Source organism: Hippocampus guttulatus, chromosome 19 (genome assembly GCF_054856545.1).
Source record: "Hippocampus guttulatus isolate MCC_2025c chromosome 19, RoL_Hgut_1.0, whole genome shotgun sequence".
Taxonomy (NCBI): Eukaryota; Metazoa; Chordata; class Actinopteri; order Syngnathiformes; family Syngnathidae; genus Hippocampus; species Hippocampus guttulatus.
The window spans coordinates 9,837,505-9,862,066 of NC_141279.1; the positions used below are offsets into that span (position 1 = coordinate 9,837,505).

At 45.5% G+C, this 24,562-nt stretch overlaps 1 protein-coding gene across 1 annotated transcript in view; it reads right to left on the bottom strand.

The window, feature by feature from the left end:
- The window catches only part of LOC147190221 (SH3 and multiple ankyrin repeat domains protein 1-like), a 29,971-nt gene extending 7,025 nt beyond the window's left edge, over positions 1-22,946 (bottom strand). Inside the window, exons 1-25 of the mRNA XM_086138173.1 lie at positions 22,801-22,946; positions 14,061-14,662; positions 11,786-11,989; positions 11,241-11,312; positions 10,923-11,031; positions 10,689-10,840; positions 10,212-10,379; positions 9,804-9,845; positions 9,141-9,257; positions 8,981-9,058; positions 8,793-8,859; positions 8,545-8,720; positions 8,078-8,208; positions 7,723-7,862; positions 7,516-7,629; positions 6,911-6,989; positions 2,476-2,558; positions 2,289-2,413; positions 1,887-2,022; positions 1,641-1,721; positions 1,276-1,284; positions 1,067-1,093; positions 898-954; positions 680-801; positions 116-224 (exon numbers count right to left, since the gene is read on the bottom strand). Coding sequence (XP_085994299.1) covers positions 116-224; positions 680-801; positions 898-954; positions 1,067-1,093; positions 1,276-1,284; positions 1,641-1,721; positions 1,887-2,022; positions 2,289-2,413; positions 2,476-2,558; positions 6,911-6,989; positions 7,516-7,629; positions 7,723-7,862; positions 8,078-8,208; positions 8,545-8,720; positions 8,793-8,859; positions 8,981-9,058; positions 9,141-9,257; positions 9,804-9,845; positions 10,212-10,379; positions 10,689-10,840; positions 10,923-11,031; positions 11,241-11,312; positions 11,786-11,989; positions 14,061-14,648 — 2,986 coding nt within the window. The 5' untranslated portion in view covers positions 14,649-14,662; positions 22,801-22,946. The remainder of the gene's footprint in view (positions 1-115; positions 225-679; positions 802-897; positions 955-1,066; positions 1,094-1,275; positions 1,285-1,640; positions 1,722-1,886; positions 2,023-2,288; positions 2,414-2,475; positions 2,559-6,910; positions 6,990-7,515; positions 7,630-7,722; positions 7,863-8,077; positions 8,209-8,544; positions 8,721-8,792; positions 8,860-8,980; positions 9,059-9,140; positions 9,258-9,803; positions 9,846-10,211; positions 10,380-10,688; positions 10,841-10,922; positions 11,032-11,240; positions 11,313-11,785; positions 11,990-14,060; positions 14,663-22,800) is intronic.
- Between the last annotated feature and the right edge of the window lie 1,616 nt (positions 22,947-24,562).

Below are 24,562 nucleotides of genomic sequence, written 5' to 3' on the forward strand. Positions count from 1 at the left end.
GTACAACAACAAAGGCCGTTACAAACAAGGTTGAATGAAAGAGCCTGCTAATCGCGTTACGCAGGTATTGGCTGCCAGGGAAAAATATCAATCTTTATTTGATATGTCGTCTTACCAATGGATTTCTGACGCATCATGACTGCATGCTGCGCTGGTTGAAAGTGGGCATGGTTGTAAGTAAAACCTGGTCTGGGATTTGCCGTGGACTGCAGCTCGAACGTTGGCTTCAGGTTTCAAAGATCATTAAAAGAGGAAAAGAACATTTTAACATAATTGGAATGCTGGAAGGTCAGACATTTATGAACACATCATCAAATAAAAACTCTGACTGGCTTATTTTAACACATTACAATATTTTTAAAAAATCCACCTTCAGTATTGGTGGTGCACCAAACAACAGAGTAGATGAATGGACACAACCTGACTCAGACTTAAGCAAATGTGTGGGTAGCTCATTGCCAATCATTTTCAAGTGCTGCGAGGGCAGCAGAGCATCCCCACAGATACAAGACAAAGAAAGGCCGCATGATTAAATCTGTGCGGTTGCCCGGAGCAGAGCAGAAACTCGCTCTGCAGGAGTGAGAATGAAGTCTACAGCTGACACCTTGGAAGGAATAGGAGTACGTCCAAAATAAATCATGCAAAATTTTAGCATCATGAGAGAACTGGAGGAAAATACCTCATTGGAAACATTGGGAACGATACTCTTGCTCCGGTCCCTCTTGCCTCCGTGACCTCTCTGGCCTTGGTTGTCTGATGCAATCGTGTGCTGGGCAGCAGCCAAGATTTCATCCAGTTTATCTTCCAAAACAACAACAAACAAAAAAGACACATGAAAAGGAGTGTTTCTTGATCCCCGAAGGTGTAAAAACACTGTGACCAAAGTCTTTTTCTTACTCAGTGCCATCTGATAGACTGTCCTCTTCTTATCAGGACCCTGAGAGGAATCGTAGTCTGTGAGAGGAAGGGGGGAGAAAAAAAAAACGAGAGCGGAAAAGCTCGCATCAAACAGCTCTTAATTAAGGACTAGGGGCTGATTGAGCAAATGATAAAGCCTGATGTTCACCTGCTTTCTTTTTCCACGGAGAGGCGGCTGAAGCATACATAATTGGGAAATATAAATTAGGCGTGAATCCAAGTGCCGTGTCGTTGGGTTCATATGGCAGATGAAGGAATGGAGTACATACTCAGACACAAGATGGTGTGAATGCACAGGAGGGATGGTGATAGGAGCGCAAATGACAATGAGAGCACACGATTTTGTGATTCTCCCACCTTTCTCCACTTCGGAGCGGCACATTTGGCAGGGGGGCGGGGGGGAAAGGGGACAAACAGATTTGGTAACTGGCGTCAAACAAACAAACAAACAATCATGAACTGTGTTCATATTTCTTGTCACTGTTCGTCCTCACACGTAATTCATGAACTACATCGCTGTAAAAATGAAAGCGGCACTATGATGCAGATATGCTGTGCAGAGAGATGGTCACAACTCCTCAGTAACCGACAGTAATATGAAAAGGGACATAACACCGCGACACCAATGCTATTCATCAGCCCGTCACGAGCCAAACAATAGCTCGTACCCTGGAATTGTTTTTTTTTTTTTTTTTTTTTGCGCCTCGTGTTGGTCATCTCACCCATGTCTTCCAGCTCCGATGTCATTGACTTGGAGCGCAGGGCAATGGCGGGAGGGGTCAGCCTTTTCGTCTGCTGCGGGGCTGCATAGGGAAGCCGGCCAAATGCAGGCTGGATGTTTACTTTTCTTGTACAGTACACACACGCACCGAGTCATCACAAGCAACCACTGTGATCATGCGCCGAGCTAAACGTGCAATCTGTGTTATCGTCGCATCATGAACACGCAATGGAAAAGTGGTGCTAACCTTTCTTTCGAGCAGTATCCTCCAGCTCGGGGTTTCTAGCAACCATGACAACTTTCACCATTAGAATGTTGCCGCCCTGTCGGATCATGTTGACAACCTGCCGGTGTCCTACCTTCACCACATTCTGGCCATTCACCTAAAAAGATCAACATTTGGGATCATTTGCAGATGGCAACTAATCTAATGCTAATATATACATATTTTTTAATGTTGTACTTTGAAATACATTTTAGTCTGTCATTTTATTTTATTGTTTTTTTTTTACCCAGGAAGAACCCAAATCTGCAACCAGGGGTTTCTGAATAGAGTGTGAGTATTTTTGCCAGCTCTGCAAGGGTCAATTCACTATCCATGTATTGCTCGCGTGACTGATAAAAATGACAAATTCCAAGTCATACACACCTCGATGAGGAAATCCCCCATCCTAAGGCCGGCCCTCCACGCCACGCCTCCCTCATCGACGGATTCCAGGTACTGCAGCGCTGGGAACGCTGGCGTCGGAGTGAATTCCTCTATAGGAGTCTGAGCTGTTGTGGATTATGCAGAAAAGATGAATGGACATGAAATTAACGAGTGATGAGACACTCACCTTTAGCTCCCCTAAGGACGAAACCGAATCCCTCATTGTCTTTCTTCTGTAGGACAGCTGTCTTCTCCTTAATGATGTAGTCACTATGAGAAGAAATGGAGAAAAAACAACAACATAGTGGAGTCATTTGACTTTTGTCAATTTGAGAGGAAAAAAAAAGTTGAAATGCATCACCATTTTGAAACCACGCTGCGGCAAAACAAAACACGTCAGCGTCAAAATAAACAGCAGTGGTCCACGAGGAGAGCAAGCGAAATCATGGGAGGAAAGCACTTTGGGATGGCATTCCATACTGATCCAGCCTCAGTTGACTCGCGTTAAAGATGACAATGAAATAAAGGTGTGCATACACTTCAGTGCTAGCGCTGACTTGCAAATGCAGCTAAACGGCCGCATGAGCTTTCACAGCCCCTGGCAGCTTTTGCAAGGATGCGGCCTCGGCGGCTGCACAGCACCGCGATCAGTCATACATACATGACACTTTAGATTATGTCCAAGTGGAGCTTGGACAGGCCTCTAATCGTCCTCCACAAGCAATTCTTCCTGCTCGAAGGCTACAAGCAAGATTGGCCAAAGAGGTTACGCTGACGTAATCGCCGTATTATTGTTGGCGCTTGGGAAACTGCGGCCCAGCAAGCGTCTTTTTGATTCTATTAGCATGTCTGGCTGGGACTTTAAGCCAAAGAGTTTTCACCACTGCAGGATTCACGAAAGAAATCCAGCTAGTTTCCATTTGTTCTTTGTCTGACCACCAGCTTCAGTTTTCTGGCTGTATTTCATTGAATGACTAGTTTCAAATCAATGTCCCTCATAAGCAATTAACCGCACGTAACGGAAGGTGGCTAAAAACCATCATTCAAGCCCGTTTTCTCCATTGCTCTGCCTTGGCCAATTGACAGGAAACGATCTGTGTGTGATCGAGTGGGCCAGTCCTGCATCAAAGGTTCCCAGATGCCGCTCATCCCTTAACTGGAACACGTAAGAGGGAGCACATAGCTGAAAATTCTAATCCAGCCCTCCCTGCAGTGCGCTGCCTGTGCACTTAAGATTCTGCTCTTTGTCTTTAAAACTCTAAAGGGTCCCACCCCACCTTTTCTGTCTTACTTTCAACACATCTTGAGACTCTGCCATGGTCTCAGTGTCTCTCATTTGTTCTCAACTTTGTTATTGCTTCGTTCTTTCTAAGTGCACAATTCAATAAAATTGAATGGAGTTCAACAGTGGCGCCACAGGAGACACTGCCACCGTACGTCTGTACGTGTGATATCATGGTAAAAAGGTCGACAAAAGGGTTTAAGTGTTACTGCAGGGTGATGAGGTCCAAAATCAGAAGGAAAAAAAAAAGCTTTCTCATGAGCCCCAAAGAAAGGAGATGACCAAAGATCCACACAGTGAGACATAACTTGAGCGTCGAACTGAAGACGATCGCCACTTTCCCTCGCGGAGGTCCATCCCTTGCGCGCATTCGCCAACGCTTTGCCGCCTTCCAGCCATCTGCTCCTCACACCTCATTCCTTTTTCTCCCACCCTGTCCTCCATCACGCGTTCCCTCTCTGAAGATCAAAGTAACACGGAGTGGGTGGACCGATAACATTGAGCTCTTTGCGCATCCACTTGTATGAGGGGGTAACACGGCCTCGTGACGTCGGTCTACCAGAAAAGCAAACCTTCCTGAGTTTTTTTTTAAAATTAGTTTCTGACCAACTGCTGAGTATGGAGTGGACGTGTGGGCACAATACACACACACAAGTGTGACTTGATGGATGTCCGTGGCACGCACACGCACAGGATGGAGACGTATCAAATAGTCAGTGGAGGCACATCAGCGGCATACCCACAGGATCCGATGTGCTACGGCAGAACCACGTTTTCCCTCAATGCTAAAAGGCGCATGCACATTAACACACACATATAGGCATGAAAGTAATCCTTTTGCACAGGAACACACATCATTAATTATACAATGTGTCTTTAAAGAGACAGGCATAAATAGCCAGGCCCCTATGAATGAGAATCTGCTTCAAGGTAATTGTGAGCCAAAGAGAATGCGATACACCCACATTGTCCGACTAAAATGCATTAATGTGTGTTCTCGCCGCACACACACGAGCACAGAGTTTAGAGACGCACAAATTGGCATGCTGCAGCGTCTACGATCTAACGCCACTTCACATTTCGTGGGAAACGTCAGAGCTACGCACGCTCCGACACAAAACGGAACGATGACACACACGGAAACGCGCACGCGGGGCGCATGAATTCGCCGTTTGGTAAAAAAAATAAAAAATAAAGGACACGGTCTGTCAGTGGCATTGGTCTACCTCTCCCCTCTCTCCATTGTCCTCTCCTCACATCCATAGCCAGCCAATGAACGAGGAAACAGCCGCTACCTGTAAATGAACCACACGCTCCTGTTTCTGGGCCCCACTGATGGCCACGGAGAAGAGAGGGAGAGAGAGCAATCTCTCTCACCGCTTCCCCCCATTGCCATGTCACCCCCACTCCTCCTCCCCTCCCTTGCGCGTCGCACTCCTCCTCCTCCTCTTCTTCCTCCTCCTCCCCCCTCCATCCATCCATCCAACGGGAGCTCATGCAACCAGAGTGGAGGGGAGAGAGAGAGAGAGAGAGAGGATGAAGAGGAGGAGTGCGCAGGTCTGAACCTTGTATGAGACGCCGTTTGAGCTTTGATTACAATTGCCCATGTATGCTCTTTGTCACTACTAGTGAGACAATTCCGTGCAGGAGTAGAATGACAATGTCTTACTCGTGACATTTTTTTATCCACCACTGGATGACATACCTGCGCACTAATAACAGATATGCCTTACGATAGAATGACAAATGACGAGTAGAATGCCAAAGCTACGTGTTGCTTGCGAGGCAAAACAGTGCACTCGATGACTGTGTCACGGGCAAAACAAAAAGACAAAATTACAACCTGTTTTTATCTCGCGCTTTGCTCGTAGTCTAAAGTGCTGAGCTCCGTAGCAGGAAGGGCAATTGCATGTCACCGATGTGGCAAAAAGTTGCACTGTGCCACCTTGTGCCGCTCGTCGGTGCCCTGAATTGAACAAAGAGCATACTAGTACATGGAGCATCTCGAAGCAATGCTCAAAAACCCCGCATAGTGGAGACAATGGAGGAGTTTGACAACATGAGATTTCGAGGATTATATTTGTGAGCGAGTGTGAGAGCAGGGGATCGAAGGGGATGGGTGACGATAACGAGATAAGGATGTGCAAATGTACGCTCTCTCAGCGTTGGTGAATCACAGATTGGCTAACAGCTGATTCCCACCCTAGACTGAGACACAGGCACGCGCACACTTGCCGACTTCAGCATCGTGGGGCTTTTTATCACAAACACTTCTCTTAGTTGCTATGTGGAATCATATTTGACATTCTCTCAGAGAGGGAACAAGGTGACACGGTACAAAGCAGCACTCCGCGACATTAACAGAGACACAATACAAAAAAAAAATATATATATATATATATATATACACAAGTTAGGGATGAATAATCTTAATATTGCGATTTAATATGCAATTCTTTTTTTTCCAAGGTCCTCTTCCACGAATATGTGGACTGCACTTCTGAAGCAAGGAACTTACCAAGACACGATACAAATAAAACTAAGCCTACCGAACAAATGAAATGGAGCATGCCCACCCCCTTCCTAGAAATGGCCAGCCGTTGCAATTTTGAATTTCATTAAATCTCCAGCCCTAATACAGACAAAAACGATTTGAAAAGGGCCACGTCAGTCCCAGTGTGCAAGCGGCTGTAAAAGCTCAGGGTAAGCTCCCTTCACTAGCCCAGGGATGCAACCAACGCTCATCCTGCTCATGACTCATCATCAGTAACATGATGTATTTACTCACAAAGACATATTCGGTCGGACGCACAGCGACGCCCAAGCAAAACATGTACAGCCTTATGTCCAAAAAAAAAAAGTAGCTGGAAGGAGCTGAAAATGACATACATGGCTGAGTTCACTGCAACAACACCCTCCGAAAAAAGGGAAAAAAAAGAATTAAGAGAACGCGCCGATTCGGGATGTAGCACAAGGGCAGACATAACAGCACAGCGGGTGAAACAAGTGGGCTTCCACAAACACATTGCGTTTCCTTCCTCGCTGCAAATTCCACCGAACTGACAGATCACTTGCTTCCCACATCCACAGACACCATGTTCTGCAGAATCTTCACTGACAATCACTTCAAGGTTGTCACGTGATGCCGGCAGAAACAAATCTTGACATCAGCGCTTCTCAAACTTTTTTTTTCAAGGGTATCATAAAAGAGAGTGTAAAGTGGCGTCATGACTGTATGTACTGTAGTAATCGTGTGTCGGATGTGAGCACGGGCGACGGAGCGAGGCCAGGAATTAGGGTCGGTTGACATGATGGGCTTTCTAGTCGGGTGGAATCTTACCTGGGCCCGTCGGTGCCGTCGTAGGCGCCGACCGTCACGTTACGGAAAAGCTTCCTCTTGGCTTTCCCGCTCCGCGTCTCTGCAAGGCAACCACATTCAGAAACAAGTATGCCACCTTTTTGATTTCATCGCTTTGTGTCCGACACTTTTTCATGGCTCCTTTCCTGAATGCGTAGGCCCTGTACATGTGAATCTAACATCTGGCCATCATTACTTCAAGGATAATTCCACCGTATCACCGATATCAGCAAAGCATAGAATCTAAGCATGCCAATGTGATCTAGCACCCGCAGAAGGCGGCTGATGCAATTCACCAGAATGACAAATACATTGACAATGCATGAAGCTTTCGTGCAATTTTTTTTTCCAGGGCTGGGGGGCATCAATTACTCACATTTGTAGTGGTAATCACGTTAGCAGCCCTGTGTTCCAATCAAATGTTGTACTGCGGTCAATTGCTGAAGAAAATCTGTCACTTACAGTCCCCCTGCTGTGCCTTCGCGGTGCCTAACTGCCTTTGGGCGAAATTATCCGATCAAATTTTTTTTCTCGGTTTCCGAGCAGCTCTGTGCCAGTACAAAGTTCTTTCAGTTTTTACATCTGACCTGGTCGATTGTCCTTGTTGACAGGTGCCACTTCCTCCACACAGTCTGAGGGGAACCACCCAGTGCGGCCCTTGGCCGTTCCTTCCCAGTATCCCCCCTCGCCGACACTTATCACTGCCAAGGAACACGTTAACGAAGCTCAGAGAGTTTGCGATGATAGTTTTAAGATGAAGCGTCTTCCACTTTTTAGAGTTGAGCTCATCCCACCTTTAACTTTGTCCCCTTTTTTGAGCGACAGCTGTCTCTCTCCACTAGCAGAGTGCGCTCGAGTAGCTACGTAGATTCGCCCTGGCACTGCGCTGTACAGTCGCTTCATTTGACCTCCTCCACCGGCTGCAGGGGTCACTCTGTGGACAGAGGTCAAAGCAACGGCAATTGGTCGCTCCATTTCTATTAATAAAACTTCACTCGCTGCTCACTCTCAATGCGACAATGTGACACTCTTGTGGCAATAATTAGTCGGAAAATGTAAGTGGGACAACTCAAGATCAGCACAGTTTATAAATGGAACCAAAAGGACCTGATTAGATGGAGAAGCCATCGGTCTCCACGGGCGCCTTACCCCTGCCTGCCTCGCGGCTGCCGGTGCCTCTCCTCTGTGTCACTCTGGCCTCCTCTTCCTCGTGATGGCGAGCGGGCGCGATTTCTGGGGCTGCTCGTACTTCGCAAGCCGATGGAAGCCCTGCGGTGGCCCTGCAGAAACACGTCGATGCAGATTGTGTAAAACAAGACAGTGCGGGGGTACCTTGACTTATGTCTGATTCGGTCGGTTACAAAGATTGTAACTCAAGAACTCCGGAGTTTGCGAATTTGTCTATTTGCAGATTTTTAGGGAGAACCGATCATCTGTCATTTGCAGCACTTGGTGCTCAGGCTCGAGCCATGTCTAATATAAAAATACTGCATTGGCCCCATCTGGTGGCATCTTGGTGGAGCAGATTTGTTTGGTCTGGCCATGTTAAATCAAGTTTCCCTATTTAAATGAATTAAAGTGCTGTTACCTCCGCATAGCAGTACAACTTCATTTACCTGAGATGGGTTGGGAGCGGTTGCGGCCTTGTTGGGAATAACCACGGGATCAGAATGCGTCATGGTGTTGTCGCTGTTAGCTCGCAGTAAGGGGTGGGGCTGGAGTGAGGGCAGAGGCAATGTATGGGCACTTTCTTTTCGCTTGGGGACATATTTTGGTGACTCCAAAAAGGGAACTGGAAAGAATAAGGAGAAGTGTGTGAAGTGAGGACAAGAGCAAGGAAGAAAGACTGGGCAAGAAAACCCACCGATGTCTGAATCTTTGTGGTTTTTGATGATTTCCCCGAGTTCAAAGTGACCAGACATGACAGCCAGCTGGAAACAGAAAACAATGTGGACAGCCCATTTCAAAGCGACCAAGTTAAATAACCAACCCAGTGACACCTCTAAAGTCGAATGCAATCTGTTTGAGGTGCCGCTGAAATTGGCAGCTTACCTGAAAAGGGGTCTGACCATGTTTGTTCCTTGCCTCCCTATTTGCTCCCCTGTACAAAAGAACCCGGACGCAGCTCTCCTGGTAGAGGGAATCACCATCAGCATTAATAATGCGCTCTATTGGCAGTGGCTTTTATACGAGGGGGATTAGTTCTACTTGCTTTGTTGTACAGGGCCGAAATGTGAAGTGGGGTATTCCCTGAGGCATTCTGAGAGGAGGCGTCAGCCCCATAAAACAGCAGATGCTCCAAGTGTTGGGCAAAGCCGTTCTGGCAAGCCTTTCAAAGTCAAAACAGGGGGACAGTGTTAAAGTAGGCAAACGGTGTACGTGAGAAGGAAATAAGAGTGGAAAAACAGCAGGGTAGAAATTCAAAAAGAGAAGAACCTCAAACGTGTTTTTGAATTGACACAGGCAAAATATCATGAGATAGAAATCAGATGACAGCAGCCAGAGAGGTTTCCTCATATTTTCCTGCAAAGGCTAAAATAATTATGTGACGTGCAGAGTAAAAGGGGGAAAAAAAAGAAAAAAAAAAGCACGAAGCAGAGCAAACCAAAATAAAATACCATGACAACGAGCTTGCAGCACACATTCATCAGAGTAACACGGAGGCATGATGGAAGGCAGCACTGGCCCTGCGTCTGAGCGTCCGCGCGCACTCGTACACGCACACACAGATCACTGCTACGCATTAGCGGCAATTAGCACGGGATGAGTCATGTTTTCAACAGCAAACAAGTGCGAAAATGTCCACATATTAGGTACACTGTGAGCCTTGCTTGATTGGCTCCTGTGAGTGATGATCAGATGCCGTGAAAGGTACCTTGTGTGTTTCTTCCATTCCAAACTCCTCTTCATCCCTGTGCTATTGAGAGGAAGGAGAGATAGTGGAAAGATGAGTGCACAAAGGCCAGCAGGGTAGAATGTTGATGTCGAGGCGGCGCAAAGGTGAGGCTCGAACACAGAGAGAAGCAGTGGTGGGGAGTAACGGAGTACAATATGCAGTTGCGCCTTGAGATACGAGTATGGTCCGTTCCGTGGCCACGCTCAAAATACTTGTATTGCAGGTTTTCTTTCCCCGTTGAAATGAATGGACATACATAGTGTGAGAAAAGACAGTGGCTCAAGAATGTCAAAATATGACCGGAAACCACATGAACATGCAGGCTAAATATCAAGAGACAACTTATTCCCGTTGTTAAAGCATTCGGGGGAAGCTGTCTAAGAGTACCTGATGGGACTCCTCCCAACCGTTCTCATCTCTGGTCCCCAACTTGGCCCGGTAATAAAGCAGAGTCTCACAGCAGGAGGTGTCGCCCCCTGTGAGGACGGCGTGGTACAGCGGGGTCAGCCCACAGCGGTCTTTGTAGTTCGGTGAGCTTCCCAACGACAAGAGGGCCTGGCGAGCAAGCAAAAACAACCAGAGAACCGGTAGTCACTTGTTAACAAAATATGTAGAAAGCCACTTGAGCATTTATTTCAATATCCTTGACAGCCATCTTAAGGTCCCTGTACTAGAAGACACTTTGTCCTCTTTCATAAGACAACTCTGGCACTTCGCATTGTAGTTTGGTACGCTAAATTGAAAAATCCTACTAGTGAGGAGAAGGTGCTTACTCGTACAAAGAACTGAAGTTGGATGTCAAGGACATAGAATGAGTGCCGAAGTGGCTTTCCATACATATTGATGTCACCTTGGAGTCCTTACCAGCAGCCCAGTATGGTTGTGGACCCTGACTGCTTTGTGCATCGCAGTCAGGCCATCTCTGCTTCTAAAGTCCAAATGAGCTCCACCCTGAACCAGAGCCCTGATGCCCTCCACCGCCAGTCCCGACTGCGCCGCCACAGTCAGGGGGGTCTCTAGCTCGCAGGTGGAGAGAAAATGAAGGAGTGTGGGGAAACGCCACCTGAACAATGGGCAGCCGCCGATTTGAAAACTCACCTCCGCTCTCTGGGTCGTGAAAATTTGGATCGAGACCCTTCTCGAGGACTTTAAGCATTTTCTCTAGTGCTCCAGTCTGAACGTAATCCATGAACTTCTTCAGACTGGCCTGTACAAGACAAGTCAAAGTGCTTTACGTAAAATGGGAAAAGCATTACACAAAGAGAAAGAAAATATGAAGATATTGCAAACATCATCATAAAATGATGGCATTAATAGATCAATTAGAGGATAGCGTGCAAATGGTGATTGAAGGAGAGATTCACGAGAATGCGGTGGTGAACAACAATGTTTTCAGTCACTCAATAATTGACTTACCTTTGCGCAAAGCTTGGAAAGTGCCTTTTCGTCCAGATTTGTCTGCTTATATACTCTGGTTTTGTATCGAAACTGAGGAGCAGGCAAAAAGGTGTTTTAATCAGTCACATGTTACTGGCCCGCTGCATAATCCTCCCCCCCCAAAAAAATCGAAAATCAAATACAGCCTCGATCAAAATGCTATGAGAAATACATTGAGCACAATAAATAAAGGGTTGGAAGCACAATAAATAAAACCAGCCAATAATGTTGAATGTTGATTTGAAGATTTCACCAGCAGAGGGCGTTGGAAGATCACCATATCGCACCAAGATCACAGTGAGATTCTTTTTATTTATTTTTTGGCTTTTTATTCCTTTCACATTTAATATTTGAATATTGCGTTTACTGTTAACTCAAAAGTAAAATGCATCTTGGAAACGAAGTCTGCAATTTACACGAGGGAGAGTTTGGAAGATTGTCAACTAGAAGTGTGCCGTAAATAGAAATGCTCCAAAGGAACTCATTGGACAATTTATTCCAGGGCGGAGACATTTGTTTCCTACCTCCAGATAAGGCACCCCTTTCTCAAAGGACTGCGAGTATTCCTGCAAGGTCCTTTCCTCCTCCAAGAATTTGGCATCCCGGCCTTCCCCCGCCGGCTGGAAGAGGCCATAGTTGTAGACGTCCCACAAGGTCTCGGTGAGGGAGCCGATGATCTGCTGCTTTGCGTTCCACACCGTGCAGTCCTGGTCAAACTGGACACACCTCTGAAGACACGCAAGACAAAGTGTCTCCTATACTGGTTCTGCTGCAACATCAAATAAAACACAGCGCTGCATCATATTAATTCACTCGCAAACGGTTCTTTTGGCGCAAACAGCAGTTTATGATTATGAACCGACACTATGCCGTCGAGCCAAATGAGGGCTATAAGTCATACGAATTGCTCAACTTTCAATAATTCATCCTCTGCTTGAGTAAACTCAGAGAAATAAGACCATAGACGGATAAGGGGCAAAGTATCTCCCATGTGGTGAATTTGTGCAAGAATCCAGCAGAGGAAGAACAAATTACCGCATGAGCGTTTGACACCCACCTGAGACTCATTGCCCCCCCCCCCAAAAAAATCTTGGAAATATGCGCATGAATGCATTTTTGGAGTTTACGGTCACTGGCGCGTGGGCTTTTTCCTAACACCATTGCATCACAGTACATCCTGACAGCATTTTATCAAGTCTTGAGTCGCACGGTGGGGATGAGCAGGTTCTAACAACAGAGGTCATAGAGGTCTAAGCCAGATTCATCCATGCATCGTGTTCCATTTCGGGGAACAGTGAGTAAAAACTGCCACAGCTCAGCACAGTTCGACTCCCCCCCACACTCACCTGTGAGCATCCACCCCTTATACATTGCACTGTCCGCTACTCATAGGGCCCAACCAACTCTATTGGCATGGCAACCACTTCATTACAGGAGGCAGGCCCCCGTTGCCGTAGCGATATCTCTGCCGCCGCAAGGGGCCAGCCACAGCACAGGACGTATAAGATGACATTATAAAGGCATATGTGTGCTCTTATCGGTTTGTCGTGTGGTGCGCGTTATGCAACAGACTGGAGATAAGACCGAGTGCTGATCATCATCATCATGTCACAGGTGGGAAGGAAGGATCGTCCACGAAGGCTGGGGGAGTAGAACATTGATGTTGATGTTGATGAGAAAGGGAAGGTTATATCGCAGAGAGAAGCAGTGGTCGGAAGCAGCAAAGTACGCAGTTACCCGACTGAGGGGGGATGATTGCAATTTATTCTGTCCAGTTTGATCAGTAAAAAAACAAACAAAAAAAAACGTGTTTGAATTGTTGAAAATGCTGTGCTTCCAGAATTCAGCGTGACTTAGCTCTCGGGCTTTGGACGTTTTTGGTGATCGTCTTCAACCCTGTTTCATGTACTTAAGACGTCTCTTTGCATTCTTTAAATGAATCGGTGACTTCTACCTTTACTTTTTTTTTTTTTGGTATTATCTGTACCTTCGACCTAATTACAGCTTGCGCATACTTTTGTCACCTCTGCCATATATTGCAATATGGAAGTTTGTATTCCCAAGGCAGGCAAGTTATTTGCGTTGTGTTCGCCATCTTTCTCTCATCACTTCAGCAATGTTCCAGAGGTTTAGGTGGGTACTGTACAGCGTATTCCATATCCGTATCCTTGCGTCCCATCCCTCCCCAAACTCATTAAAATCCAATTAGATGATTAGCAATTACTGCTACATTGAGGGCAGATTAGCTGACATGTAGAACAGCCAGCATGTAAAGGAGCTAGCGGGGAGGAGGGGGGAATTTACACAGGGGCACCGTTTTTCACCGAGTTGTGCGATGTGTGGGCTTGTCAATTCTCACCTGACGCCTCTGCACAAGCGAGAACTGCTTTGAGTGTGAATTGGAGCCAGCCATGTTGGGTTGTTTAGTTATTGACCCTTGGGCACATGCTTACAATGTCTGCCGTCACAGGCGGGTGAAGTCAAGCTCATTATTTTCTCTCACTTGCTTCTGGGAGTCATCACTCGCCAGACTGACAACACTGTCAAACGAGATGCGGTTTCAACAAAGTGTGGAAAAATGGTCCGCTTACCAAGTCCGGGTACCTCATAGACCTCACCGGGTCCGCAACTCAAGTTTGATTCGTAAATTGTGGGGTCCCTCGAGTGGTATACCATAGAATTAGTGCCAAAGTACGGCGCCCTTGTATTCGGCCATTGGCTCTTTGACCTGTGTAGTTTGTAGCATGCAACTTGCTGTCATGGCCTGCCATTGTGTTGGTGGCGACACTCGGCACCTACTGTTTGCTTGATGTCCGGAATCCCGATGCGGAACACCATCATTGTCAGGAAGGTATCCTCCGTCGGCGCCATGGTGGTCATGCTGCGCTCCATCAGAGCTCTTCTCTTGTGAGCCGCATTCAAGCCTGCGCGATGCTGATTGGCCCCCACGCCGCGATGCTGCGTCTTATTGGCTGTTTGGTGATGGAGGGTGGCTTGACTGGACGTATAAGTGATCCCCCGGTTTCCCGGGTTGCCTGACCTGCCGGCCCGGTCTGCTGTCTGCCTACCGACAACGATGGCTGCCGGTTTGGCCCCGTCGCCGACTTTGCCTTCCCAGGATTGTCTTCCTCCCGTCATCATCTCCTTCTCACCCGGAACGTCTAACCCTCCGTTCTCGATGTGGCGTCCACTTTCCCTTTTGCGGGTTTCTCTGCCCTGATCCTCATCCTCCTCCTCATCCTCCCCGTCGTCTTTGTCATCCTGACCGGGATAAAAGTGCTCGTTATTTCCCAGCATGGTTGGTGGCGCAGGGGTCACTGCGGAGAAGGCTGAGTGACATAGCTGTCGTGAAGATAAAACACGGCTATCCCGAGAGACGGGGGTCATTCCTTCGAAACATGCTGTGGGAGAAAGGCAAAGAAGTGAGTCAGATTTTAGTCGTGCCAAGTTAATGATAATGTGAACCCGGCAAAGCGAACGGTATGGAACAGAAGCGGTTCCCAACCACGGCGCCACGGCACACGGATGCGATCTGAGGGATCACTAAGTAATGATGTAATGGGCATTTGTTCGTTCACGTCTGCCAAGAATTTAGAGAATGTCAAATTAGGTTCATCTGCGAAGGTTATTTCGGTTCATCCGGAAATGTTAGCGTCCGTGCCTCGGCTCAGTAAAGGTTGGGAAACGCCGGAATGCAACGAACAAGTATTCAGACCCACACTGAAGAGAAATTCCCCACATAAGCATAATTGCGTAAAATGACAGCGCGACTTCTTTGCGGTGTGGCCCCGATACTCATTTGACGATGCAGCTTAACAACGCGTGCCACGTTAGATCACAACAACAAGTCAACGCAACAACAAACTGCCGCCCTCAATGAGCACCGAGCTGGTGGTGCGCATATTCCATTTAGCCGGTGGGGAAGCTTGCGAAACGGCAGGCTGATGAAAGGCAGGCTCGCTAAACATAAACGGTGAACTGGCATCGCAGGATGATCTTTCGCAGGCGAGAATGAGTTCCGTACGTAATTTGATATGCAATGTAGCTTCACATGAGGTCAAGTTCTTCAGAGTCGGTGGAGATAATGAAGCCGAGTCATGTTTGAAGCACCACTCAGTGCCAACAGCTCAAATGGTAATGAGGGAAATAGCCACGCCGGCTGCATCGCTCTTTTTAATGGTCTTGTTTTCAAATAAGTGAGGCTGCCTGAACGTACGCAGGATCGTGAAATGTTCTTCTAACCCCATGCTCCATACAATAACCTGCGGGTTACATTGATGACCTTTGTTTATTGAAGGAGTGGCCCAGTGGATCAAACGTGTGACTTTAGATCAGACGGTTGCGTTTACATCTACACGTAAATATAAAGTGTGCAATAGTGCAGTCAAACAGGGGGAAGAGAATCCTGCGTGCCCTTTTCTTTCTCCTTGCAAGTGTTTCCTTGAAGGGATTTCACAGCGCCTCCTCCATATGCCACATGCGGGTTTTCCCGCATGGCTTTAGGCGCTTTGCAATCGCAGCCAACAGATGCTCGAAGGCGGCCATTCGGAGCAGGGCAACACTCATTGACTGAGTGAGGAGTGTGACATCGGACAGATGGAGCTCGATAAAATATCTCATGACACAATGGGGTTTGGGAGACACAACTCCAAATGGGGCACAGGCCCACAATCGTGTTGTGATGTCATCAATGCCAAGAAAAGCACTCTTGTGCCAAATTTGCAATCCTATTGTAGAACACGAGGAGGGGGTTGCGTTTTGTCAAAAAACGGATCTCGTTTTAAGAAACTCACCAGACAGCGTATATTGTACTACGCTCAGTGTGACGACCTGAAAGCTTCTCAAACAGGTGCTGAACAGAAAAACCTATTTTTGCAATGCAGCTCTAATGTGAGTTGGTGAGCCATGGGCAAGGGAATGATGTGCTTACAAAACTGGAATGCCTAAAACAATAATGGCCCTCCCATCCGTCTGAATTAATACCGTTAAAAAAAAAAAAAATTAAAAGAGTGCAGTGACTTTTCGGGAGACCCTGTAAAAAAAAAATAAACACACAACAGGACACTTGCAAAAATCTGAAATGTAATCACCATGTAAACAAAGACAAAAACATTCAAGGAAGTGTGAAGAAACGAACCCCAAACAAAGTGTGTGCTTCAAAGAAATCAAATCTCAAGTGTTGGCTCATTTTTCAATCTCTATTTTATCTCAAGCTGAATGACTCTTTAATCACAAGGTGCCATTAAGACGCTTGTCAGCGCGCTCAGGGTTGGGGGGGGGGGTGCGGCGGGATTTGATTTATGAATAAAATCTCATCCAATATTGAGCTACATGGACAGAGACTTGCACTCGGCAAGATATAAAGACGGGGGGAGCGCTGAGAAAATAGGCAGGAGAGAACAAATTGGCATGTAAAAGTGAAAGGAGAGACAGAGAGCTGTAATTTGCAGAAAGCTGACGAATCCGATTTGGGTACAGAAAGACAAGCGAGAGAACAACGGAGATGCAAGATGAATGAGGAGCAAAAACAAGATTTAGACACCTCACTACGGAGGACTTTGGTTTGCCAGGATGTGGAGAGCACAGAACCAGAAGATCCACGTTAAAAGAAAATTGAGATCAGGAAGCGATTCATCACGAGAACGACGACAGAGACGGATGCGCTTGCTCAGAACATTGCAAGCAAAGATGGATGGATGGGTGACAACTGTGCAGGGAAGGTGCGCTGACATTTGGCCTCCGAATCAATCTTTGCCATGCACTTTATGAATTCTGCAAGGATGCCCCTGCCCCCACACCCAAAAAAGGCCATAAGGACTTTGTTGATCATTCGTCATTTTTTTTCTTGGTTTCAGCCTATAGCTCAAACGTAAGGGTTGTGGGCCGAACTGGACTCACTAAGGGGTTGCATTGGGCCTGGAAAATTAATTTAAAAGTAGAAAAAATATATATTGCATTTGCATTAAGATTGTATAAAGACTTCTATGATTTAATATTAGGCACTTGCTCGTAAGGTTTGGGAGTCAATTTAGGTTTGGAGTTATGATACACAAGTAGGAAATGGAGTGAAAATCATTCCATTTCAATCAATGAAAGCAAATTGCACGTTTTGAAAAATTTGATGCCTCTCTTAACTCTTTGAACGCCGCTGACATCAACTCCCGTCTTGGCCAATTCTGGTTTAAGCTGGGAAAAGATTTCTATTTTTTTTTTAATCAAATAAAAACCTACGGGCAGCAGATGGCAGCGTTGGGTCTCTTTCAGATGAGATCACCATGTATCGAAACATCGGGACACTCGTGAGCATGAGCGATCTCAACCAGCTTGTGATTGTCGCATTCTAAAAGAGAGAAAAGATGAGAGGGATGATTTAAGTTTAGAAGCAGAAGCGATGACATCATGCACTGGTTACTACTAACACGTGCGAGGGCATGACAAGAATGAAGTATGTGTGGGGAGTTTTCTGCTCCTGCACCTGCTCTAAAGAGAATATTCAGTGCGGCACAAGACGCCGCAAAAAGGATCAATCGATAGGGAATCCAGCTCATATTTCCTTGTTTTGCCAATTTTCTTCTTGCTTATGTAGGCCATCGCAAGTGTATAGATATATTTTCGGTGTGTCAGTCCCCGGAAAGTAGAATTGGAGATCAACCAAGGAACAGATTGTCCCACTTCTCTGAGTCGCAAAAGTAGAGCGGCCAAGTTGTGTCCTCTATATTGCTCTCTTTCTCAGGCTCCTTAGCCTTCAGCTTCCCCTCGCGCCGTCAGTGATGAGGAGCAATCAAGACCACTCCGGCCGGGCTCAATCACCGCTCGGACGCGGTGAGTCACTCAAGTGCCGGGAGCGGGCCCATTGTTTGTTTGACAGACGGTGATGTCACAGGTGCTCGAGTGATTTCCGGTGACACCGCGAGTAAACGGACCCTTCGTCATTCATTCAAAGCTTGTCAAACAATTAGGAGGTGAAGAGAGACATACGTAAGAAAAAGACTTTCATGCCGTCAATGTGTGGCTACTTCTGGGGTATGCGCCTTGGCCAGTAGAGGGCACTATAATGCATTTATAGGCAAAGAAAAACGGTCACACCTGCTCAGTAAAGATGCAGTAGTATGAGTTGATCTTCACAGAGGATAAGGAATATGCCTATTAATATTGTTCATTGCTTGAAGGGTGATAGGCTATGGTGTTCCGCATTGTGTGTTAGCATTAAGCTAGGAGCAAAGTTAGGTGGTGTTTGGTCAAAAATATAATGCGCAATTCTGAGTTTTATGTTTAGGTTTCTAGTGAACTTCAACTAGGAATGGAAATAAACAGCCATGATGGGTAAAAAAATATGCAATATACTGCATCGTTTCCCATGCTATAGCCAGGTAAACACAATATTGCTATTAAAAAAAAGATTTAAACATCAGGAAGAATCATAAGATGACTAGCATCCTAGAAGGCAGTTTTTAATTCTCTCCACCCAAAGATGGAATAGCTCTCAGCAAGGCAGCGCCTCTTTATACGCCGCACCAACAGACATATTTGTGTTTTATCTATTTAATATCTAACAAAACCACGCTAATCTTGCTTCTCAGTAATTACATGGATGATTGCATTTGTTACCCCTGGATGTCCTGATCAAAATAAGCATGCTGCATCTCTGAGCTGACTTCCGGCTCAGTCAGTCTTCCACATCCTCACCTCACCAAGGACGGTTATTTTTAGTAAAAAGGCTCACCTGCCAAGTGATACTCAGCTAGCCACACACACACACACACACACACACACACACACACACACACACACACACACACACACACACACACACACACACACACACACAAGAGACAGAACCTCATACACATCTGTCTTGTCAGAAAAATAAAAATAAAAAATAAAAATGGGGGCCGGGGGGTATTATGGAAGCCCTACGGCAGGACAGTCAGCCCGAGCTTGGGTGGACGTCTCGTGTTGATAAAAGTGGGCTATCTTTCCCTTCAGACTGGATATAATTGGGTCAGTTGGATGGGGTGCCGAGGGCCTCATTTGGGCTAAACTTGGCTGAAAGGGCTGGAGAGACCTCAATGTAGACCACAATGGAGGGTTACCGCACGAGCCTGTTTACGCTTTACTTGCTAACTACTGCCAATCTTCCACCGCTTGATTTCTTTTTTGTGTGTGTCATCCAAATTTGAACGCGGAGAGCGACTGCCCACCACATCATGATGCCACAAGATGGCGCCAAAGCAATATTGTGATATTAGACCAGGCTTTGGTCTGAGCACAAAACTTGAAAGAGGATGGGTTCCGCCAACAACGAACCACAAAGACGCTTAACAGTGACCCGTAGCCATGAATATCACTTAAAGCCTCAATAGCGGTCACAGACAAGCTGATAAGATACATGGGAGCAGTCTTTCTAAATGGCCACATATAAAGTGTTGCAGTGACAGATTCACTTACCTGGCATGCCCACTCACAAAACAGTAACAACAAGTGACAAGAGTCAGCACGATGCTCATAAAAGCTGTTAGACACGGCCGCCAGACCGAAACGGCGCCACGGTGCCTGCACATCTGCCGGGCGCAAAGCATTGACCGAGTGGTGTTATATACACAGCAGCATTCGGCAAACAAACACTTGCATTTTCCGCACCTCAAAGTTTCTGTTCAAGTGAATCGAGAGAAGGGGGGCGGTCGCTACGCTACGACTTACAGCTCCTCTACACGTTGTGGAGGCACGTCGCCATGGTAACACAGGGTGAAGCTAACATGAAAGCAAGGCAGATAGCGAACTGTTATGTGGACAGCTTGTTCATTACGCTCACATTCATCAAAATCATGCTACCATAGAGTTTGAATGTATTATCGTTTCACCAAATATATAGAAAAGCTTTAATGCTACTTGCAGCGTGAAGCGTATAGTGTCTCTCTTATTGCCACGGCAACCCAGGGTCGCCTTCTTCATTGTAAAGCATTAAAGAAATGCAATTGAAAAAAATATTTGGAATGTATGATATGGTTATTTTATATCAACCTGCTATAAACCACAACTCGCATAAAGACATTCAGGGAGCAGAAACAGCAAGCGACCCGATTCCAGCTCCTGAGTAGGCTAGAACAGAATAATGGCATTTTAATTCATTTTAATCTTGAAAAATGATTTCCTTTTCTGGTGTTTGCACCTGAAATAAGAACCCCTTGAGAAATGTACTAGCAGGCTTTTTTTTTTTTTTTTTTACAGTCCAAATAGTGTCAGTAAAAACTAAATCTGAAGCTTGTTTGCCTCAATTTAATGGTGGATGTGCAGTTTGCCGTTTTCAAATGGCTGACAGCTCTCCCCAGGGGGACTCAACCCGTATGTGATGGAAGAGGCAGAAACAGCAAGCCTCTCCTTTGGTGTTAATGAGCGCAACAACGAGGCGCTCATAAGTTCATTAAAAATCATATTGGAGGATAATCCTTGCCTTAAATTGTGAACCTAGTCACAAAGTGCATGAATGGGTGTTTTGCTTTGATCGCGCTTCTTAGTAGCTGAAGCCCACTTTAATCCCCCCGTGAGAGCGAGCGAGTGTGGGAGCATCTTGGTGTGATTTTTTTTTTTTTGCATTTCTGCTTGACAGGGCTGCAGGTTGCTGCTAATAAGAGCAGAGTTGGACTCTTCCACGGCAGTTAGCTGTCACTGGAAATATTTTCTGGCCGTGTCCATCCGCACCATCGCCATTCCACATATGCTGCGCTGTCAGAACAGTTTATTGACCCCGGCTGATGGACAGACGCTTGAACGTGTGCTAGATACCCTTGATATTCATTCTAAATGAGGAAAAACAGAGATGCGAATGCATTCGAACCAAACCGGAAACTGTCAAACTGGAGCGTTGAAATGGTTTTCAAAAAACGCTTTCCTATACTAGTACATGAACATCCAGTTGGCAATCGAGGATATTGAATAAATGCTCCAAGGTGCTCAGTAAGACATCCCTCTTCTGCATCTTTTTTTTTTAACTCCACCTTTTTAACCTTCACACAATTGTGTCCCAATCTCATTGTCTTTTGTCGCACAAATGTTGCACATAATCACTCAGCTTCCTTTCTCAGCCATTGATAAAGTAGTCCCCTTCTATTTTGGTCAATTGTTGTGCGCGTTTGAAGAGGCCATTAATCTTGGTGGGCACAATGCACACTAAATTCCCCCGCTTGTTTATTTTTCTTTTCTCTCCAAATAAATCCCCAGAGAAGCGCTTCTGCAAAAAGAAAAATAAGAATGCTTTTGAAGCCAATTTTGCTTGCTGTGCATTACAGCGTGTGGTCTTAGGAGGCTTTGCAAAGTCAATTAGTTGCACAATGCAAAGATGTTACGCACTTTTCTGCCTGTGTGTGCATGTTTTTTCTATCTGTTCAGGAGTGGGCCCACGCTGGGAAAACCAAAGTATAAAGTTGTACAATCGCAACGTTAATGAGCAGGCACGTCGTAGAAAGGTTGACATCATATGACCGACCGAGTGAGGTCTTGAATCTCAGATTAGCTCACTTCTTACTCTATGCTGTCATGATCTTGAAACATTTGGACTTTGATTTCACGGCGTCTGATGATGTCGAGGAGCACATAACGCGACGCACACGTCAGGAAAGGGTCTCACCTGTTCATTGAGCCGAGCAACTGCTACCAAACGCAAAGTCAGAATCGTACGAGAAAAACCTGGTGGTTTTACAGAAGCGGCACGAGTACCTGCGTTGCGATGACTGTTGAGGGACTTTCCAAGTTCCACTTGATGTTGAGTTTTCAGGGGAAAAAAAAGTTGAGATATGTGGACAAAGCGGTGCAAAAAATATTGGGAACCGCTGTCGTGTCAATGATGTCATCGATTGTAGTCTTATGTGGTTCAACCCCTACATTTGAGTCAGTCTTTGTTGCGGAACAAAGATTGATTCAAATGTCCAAAAAAAACTAATACACGACGTATTCTAATCATTGTTTAACCTGCTTTGTGTTAAACAATCAAATGTATGCAATTGTAATTCTTTTTTTTTTTAAAAAGAGTGATGAGTTACATGTAAATTAGTCCCACAGGGTATAATTATGGCCCCAAAAAACTGAATGTCATTTAGATGGATGAACCTGTTCACTACGACTTCCCTCGACTGCAGGTCAGGGAATACTGTGAATGAAAAACAACAAGCAACGAAGACTGCATGCATCTGTCTTGGTGCGAGCAGCGTGCAAATAACGACTTTTCTTTGTGGAAATTTAAAGTCTCTGTCCCACTTTAGTCCCGGTGCCCACCTACATAAAACATGTGAAACAGCCCCCAGAGGACTCATTCTCCCTCCTGCTCAGTCACATATTCTGACAATAGAGTTAGACTCTCAGAACACCTTGCAGCCCCCCACCCAAAAAAAAAAGAAAAGAAAAAAAGTGCTTCTGCTATTTTTTATTTTTATATTTGCGGTTTAAACACACAAGGAGGCATCTTTTCACGCATTATCGGAAAGTCACAATTCAACACATTTCAAATCACTTTAGAACATACTGTAAGTGAGAAGAAAATACATACCTTTTACTTTGCCTGTGTTGTAGTTCAGGTCGCATCCGCAAACATTGCCTTGCAAACCACAAAGACAGCAAAAAATTGATTAATTAATCATTTTGTTTAAAAAAATAAAATATCCACTTGATTAGTTTAGGGAAAGCATGCTCATTTTAGACAGCACCCCCCCCCCCCCATTCCAAGCCTTCCGGTTCGTAAATGTGCATCAACGTGAAGCAGCCTGAGCAACTGTAGTGTGCGGTCTGTCTCGCTTTCACTCTCTCTCACACACGCACACTCACATTCACGCGCGCACACACACACTTTCACCTCTTCAGTGGCCCAGTATAGTGCTGGCTGGCGTTCTCTTTCTCTCTGTACTGATGCACCACCATCTAACTCCCATTATTTTGCTCATTATCTCCGTCTCACACACACACCATCATACGGTGTGATTTTCTATGATTTATTTATTTTTTATTATGGTACCGTCAACACATAGATATGATTTTAGGAAAACCGCATGCCATTTTTGTTGTTTTTTATAATTTTTTTCAGGAGCATATTCAAATTACAGTTAGCAGATGTGATGTTGCTCTTCAAGGGAGCCAGCAAACTTCATCTGGGCCTAACCGCAATGGCAGTTGTATGTGAAAAATCACAGGCAAGGCTCACACATTTAATGAATATGCAGTGTTAATATTCAAACTGCATTATGTTATAGCAGCTTGCAATATTGATTTTCCTTTTTTTCTGAGAAATAAAACCTACAGTAAGTCTTGTTTTTTGTGAGCACTTAGGCCTACTACATTGCTGTATTTTAATGTTAGTCACGATGGTGGCAAAACGTTTGAGAACCATTTGCTTGGTCATATAATAATAAAAAAAAAGGTTAGAGCATTAAGTCAGCGTAATTTCATATAGGGAGGAAAATGAGTAAACCTGTTTTGAAAAATGTTGCCATCATTTGCTTTTTTTCCCTCTGTGAAGTGGAAAAACAGATTAAAATCATTGTGTGTCTAGGGGGGTGTCCTGATTTTGTTTCAAGGCCATTATCAGCCAGCCATAGTTTTCAGAAGCCGTATGAAAGCCACCCTTATGATTACTTAACGCTTGCTTTTAGAGCTTATCAAAGTGAGAAGGACGAGGAGAGAGGGAAGGGGAAGCTGCAGAAAATACATTAACTGGCCCCAAAGTACACTTGTGCGTGCATGAAACCTGCAATATGCAACCTCTAAAGGGCAGCAGAACATCTACGTAGTGACCCTCCAGAAGAGCATGAGTGGCTTTTCTCTTTTAATGGTTCTACTTATTCTGTGGGTCTATTACACACACATTTTGTTCTCACCTTCTCCTGCCTTGGTTTCCTTCATGTACCGATCCCTCTCCTGTTATAAGAAAAAAAAGGCAAAATAAGGACAATGAATGTGGGTGCGTAGTTTTGAGGAAGAGTAACATAACATTTTTATGAAGTGGTTGATTTGAAAATGGCTGGCAGAAGCACATGCGCTCAGCTAGGCTAGCCTAGGCTAAAACCTACTGTTATCTGGCAGGTAAAGTAGCATTAGGCATTTTAGCATAAACCTATTGTGTTACCAGCAATGTTGTTAAAACCCATAACAATACGTTTATACAAGCAGTTATCTTGTTTGTTTACTTTGTTTTGTTCTGTTTTATTTCAAATAATTGACTTACCTGGAACATGTTAGCATAACACACCGGTGAACACACCACAACACCACGAATCAGAGAGCACGTGGGAATCTGGAACGTAAGACGTTACTGTTGG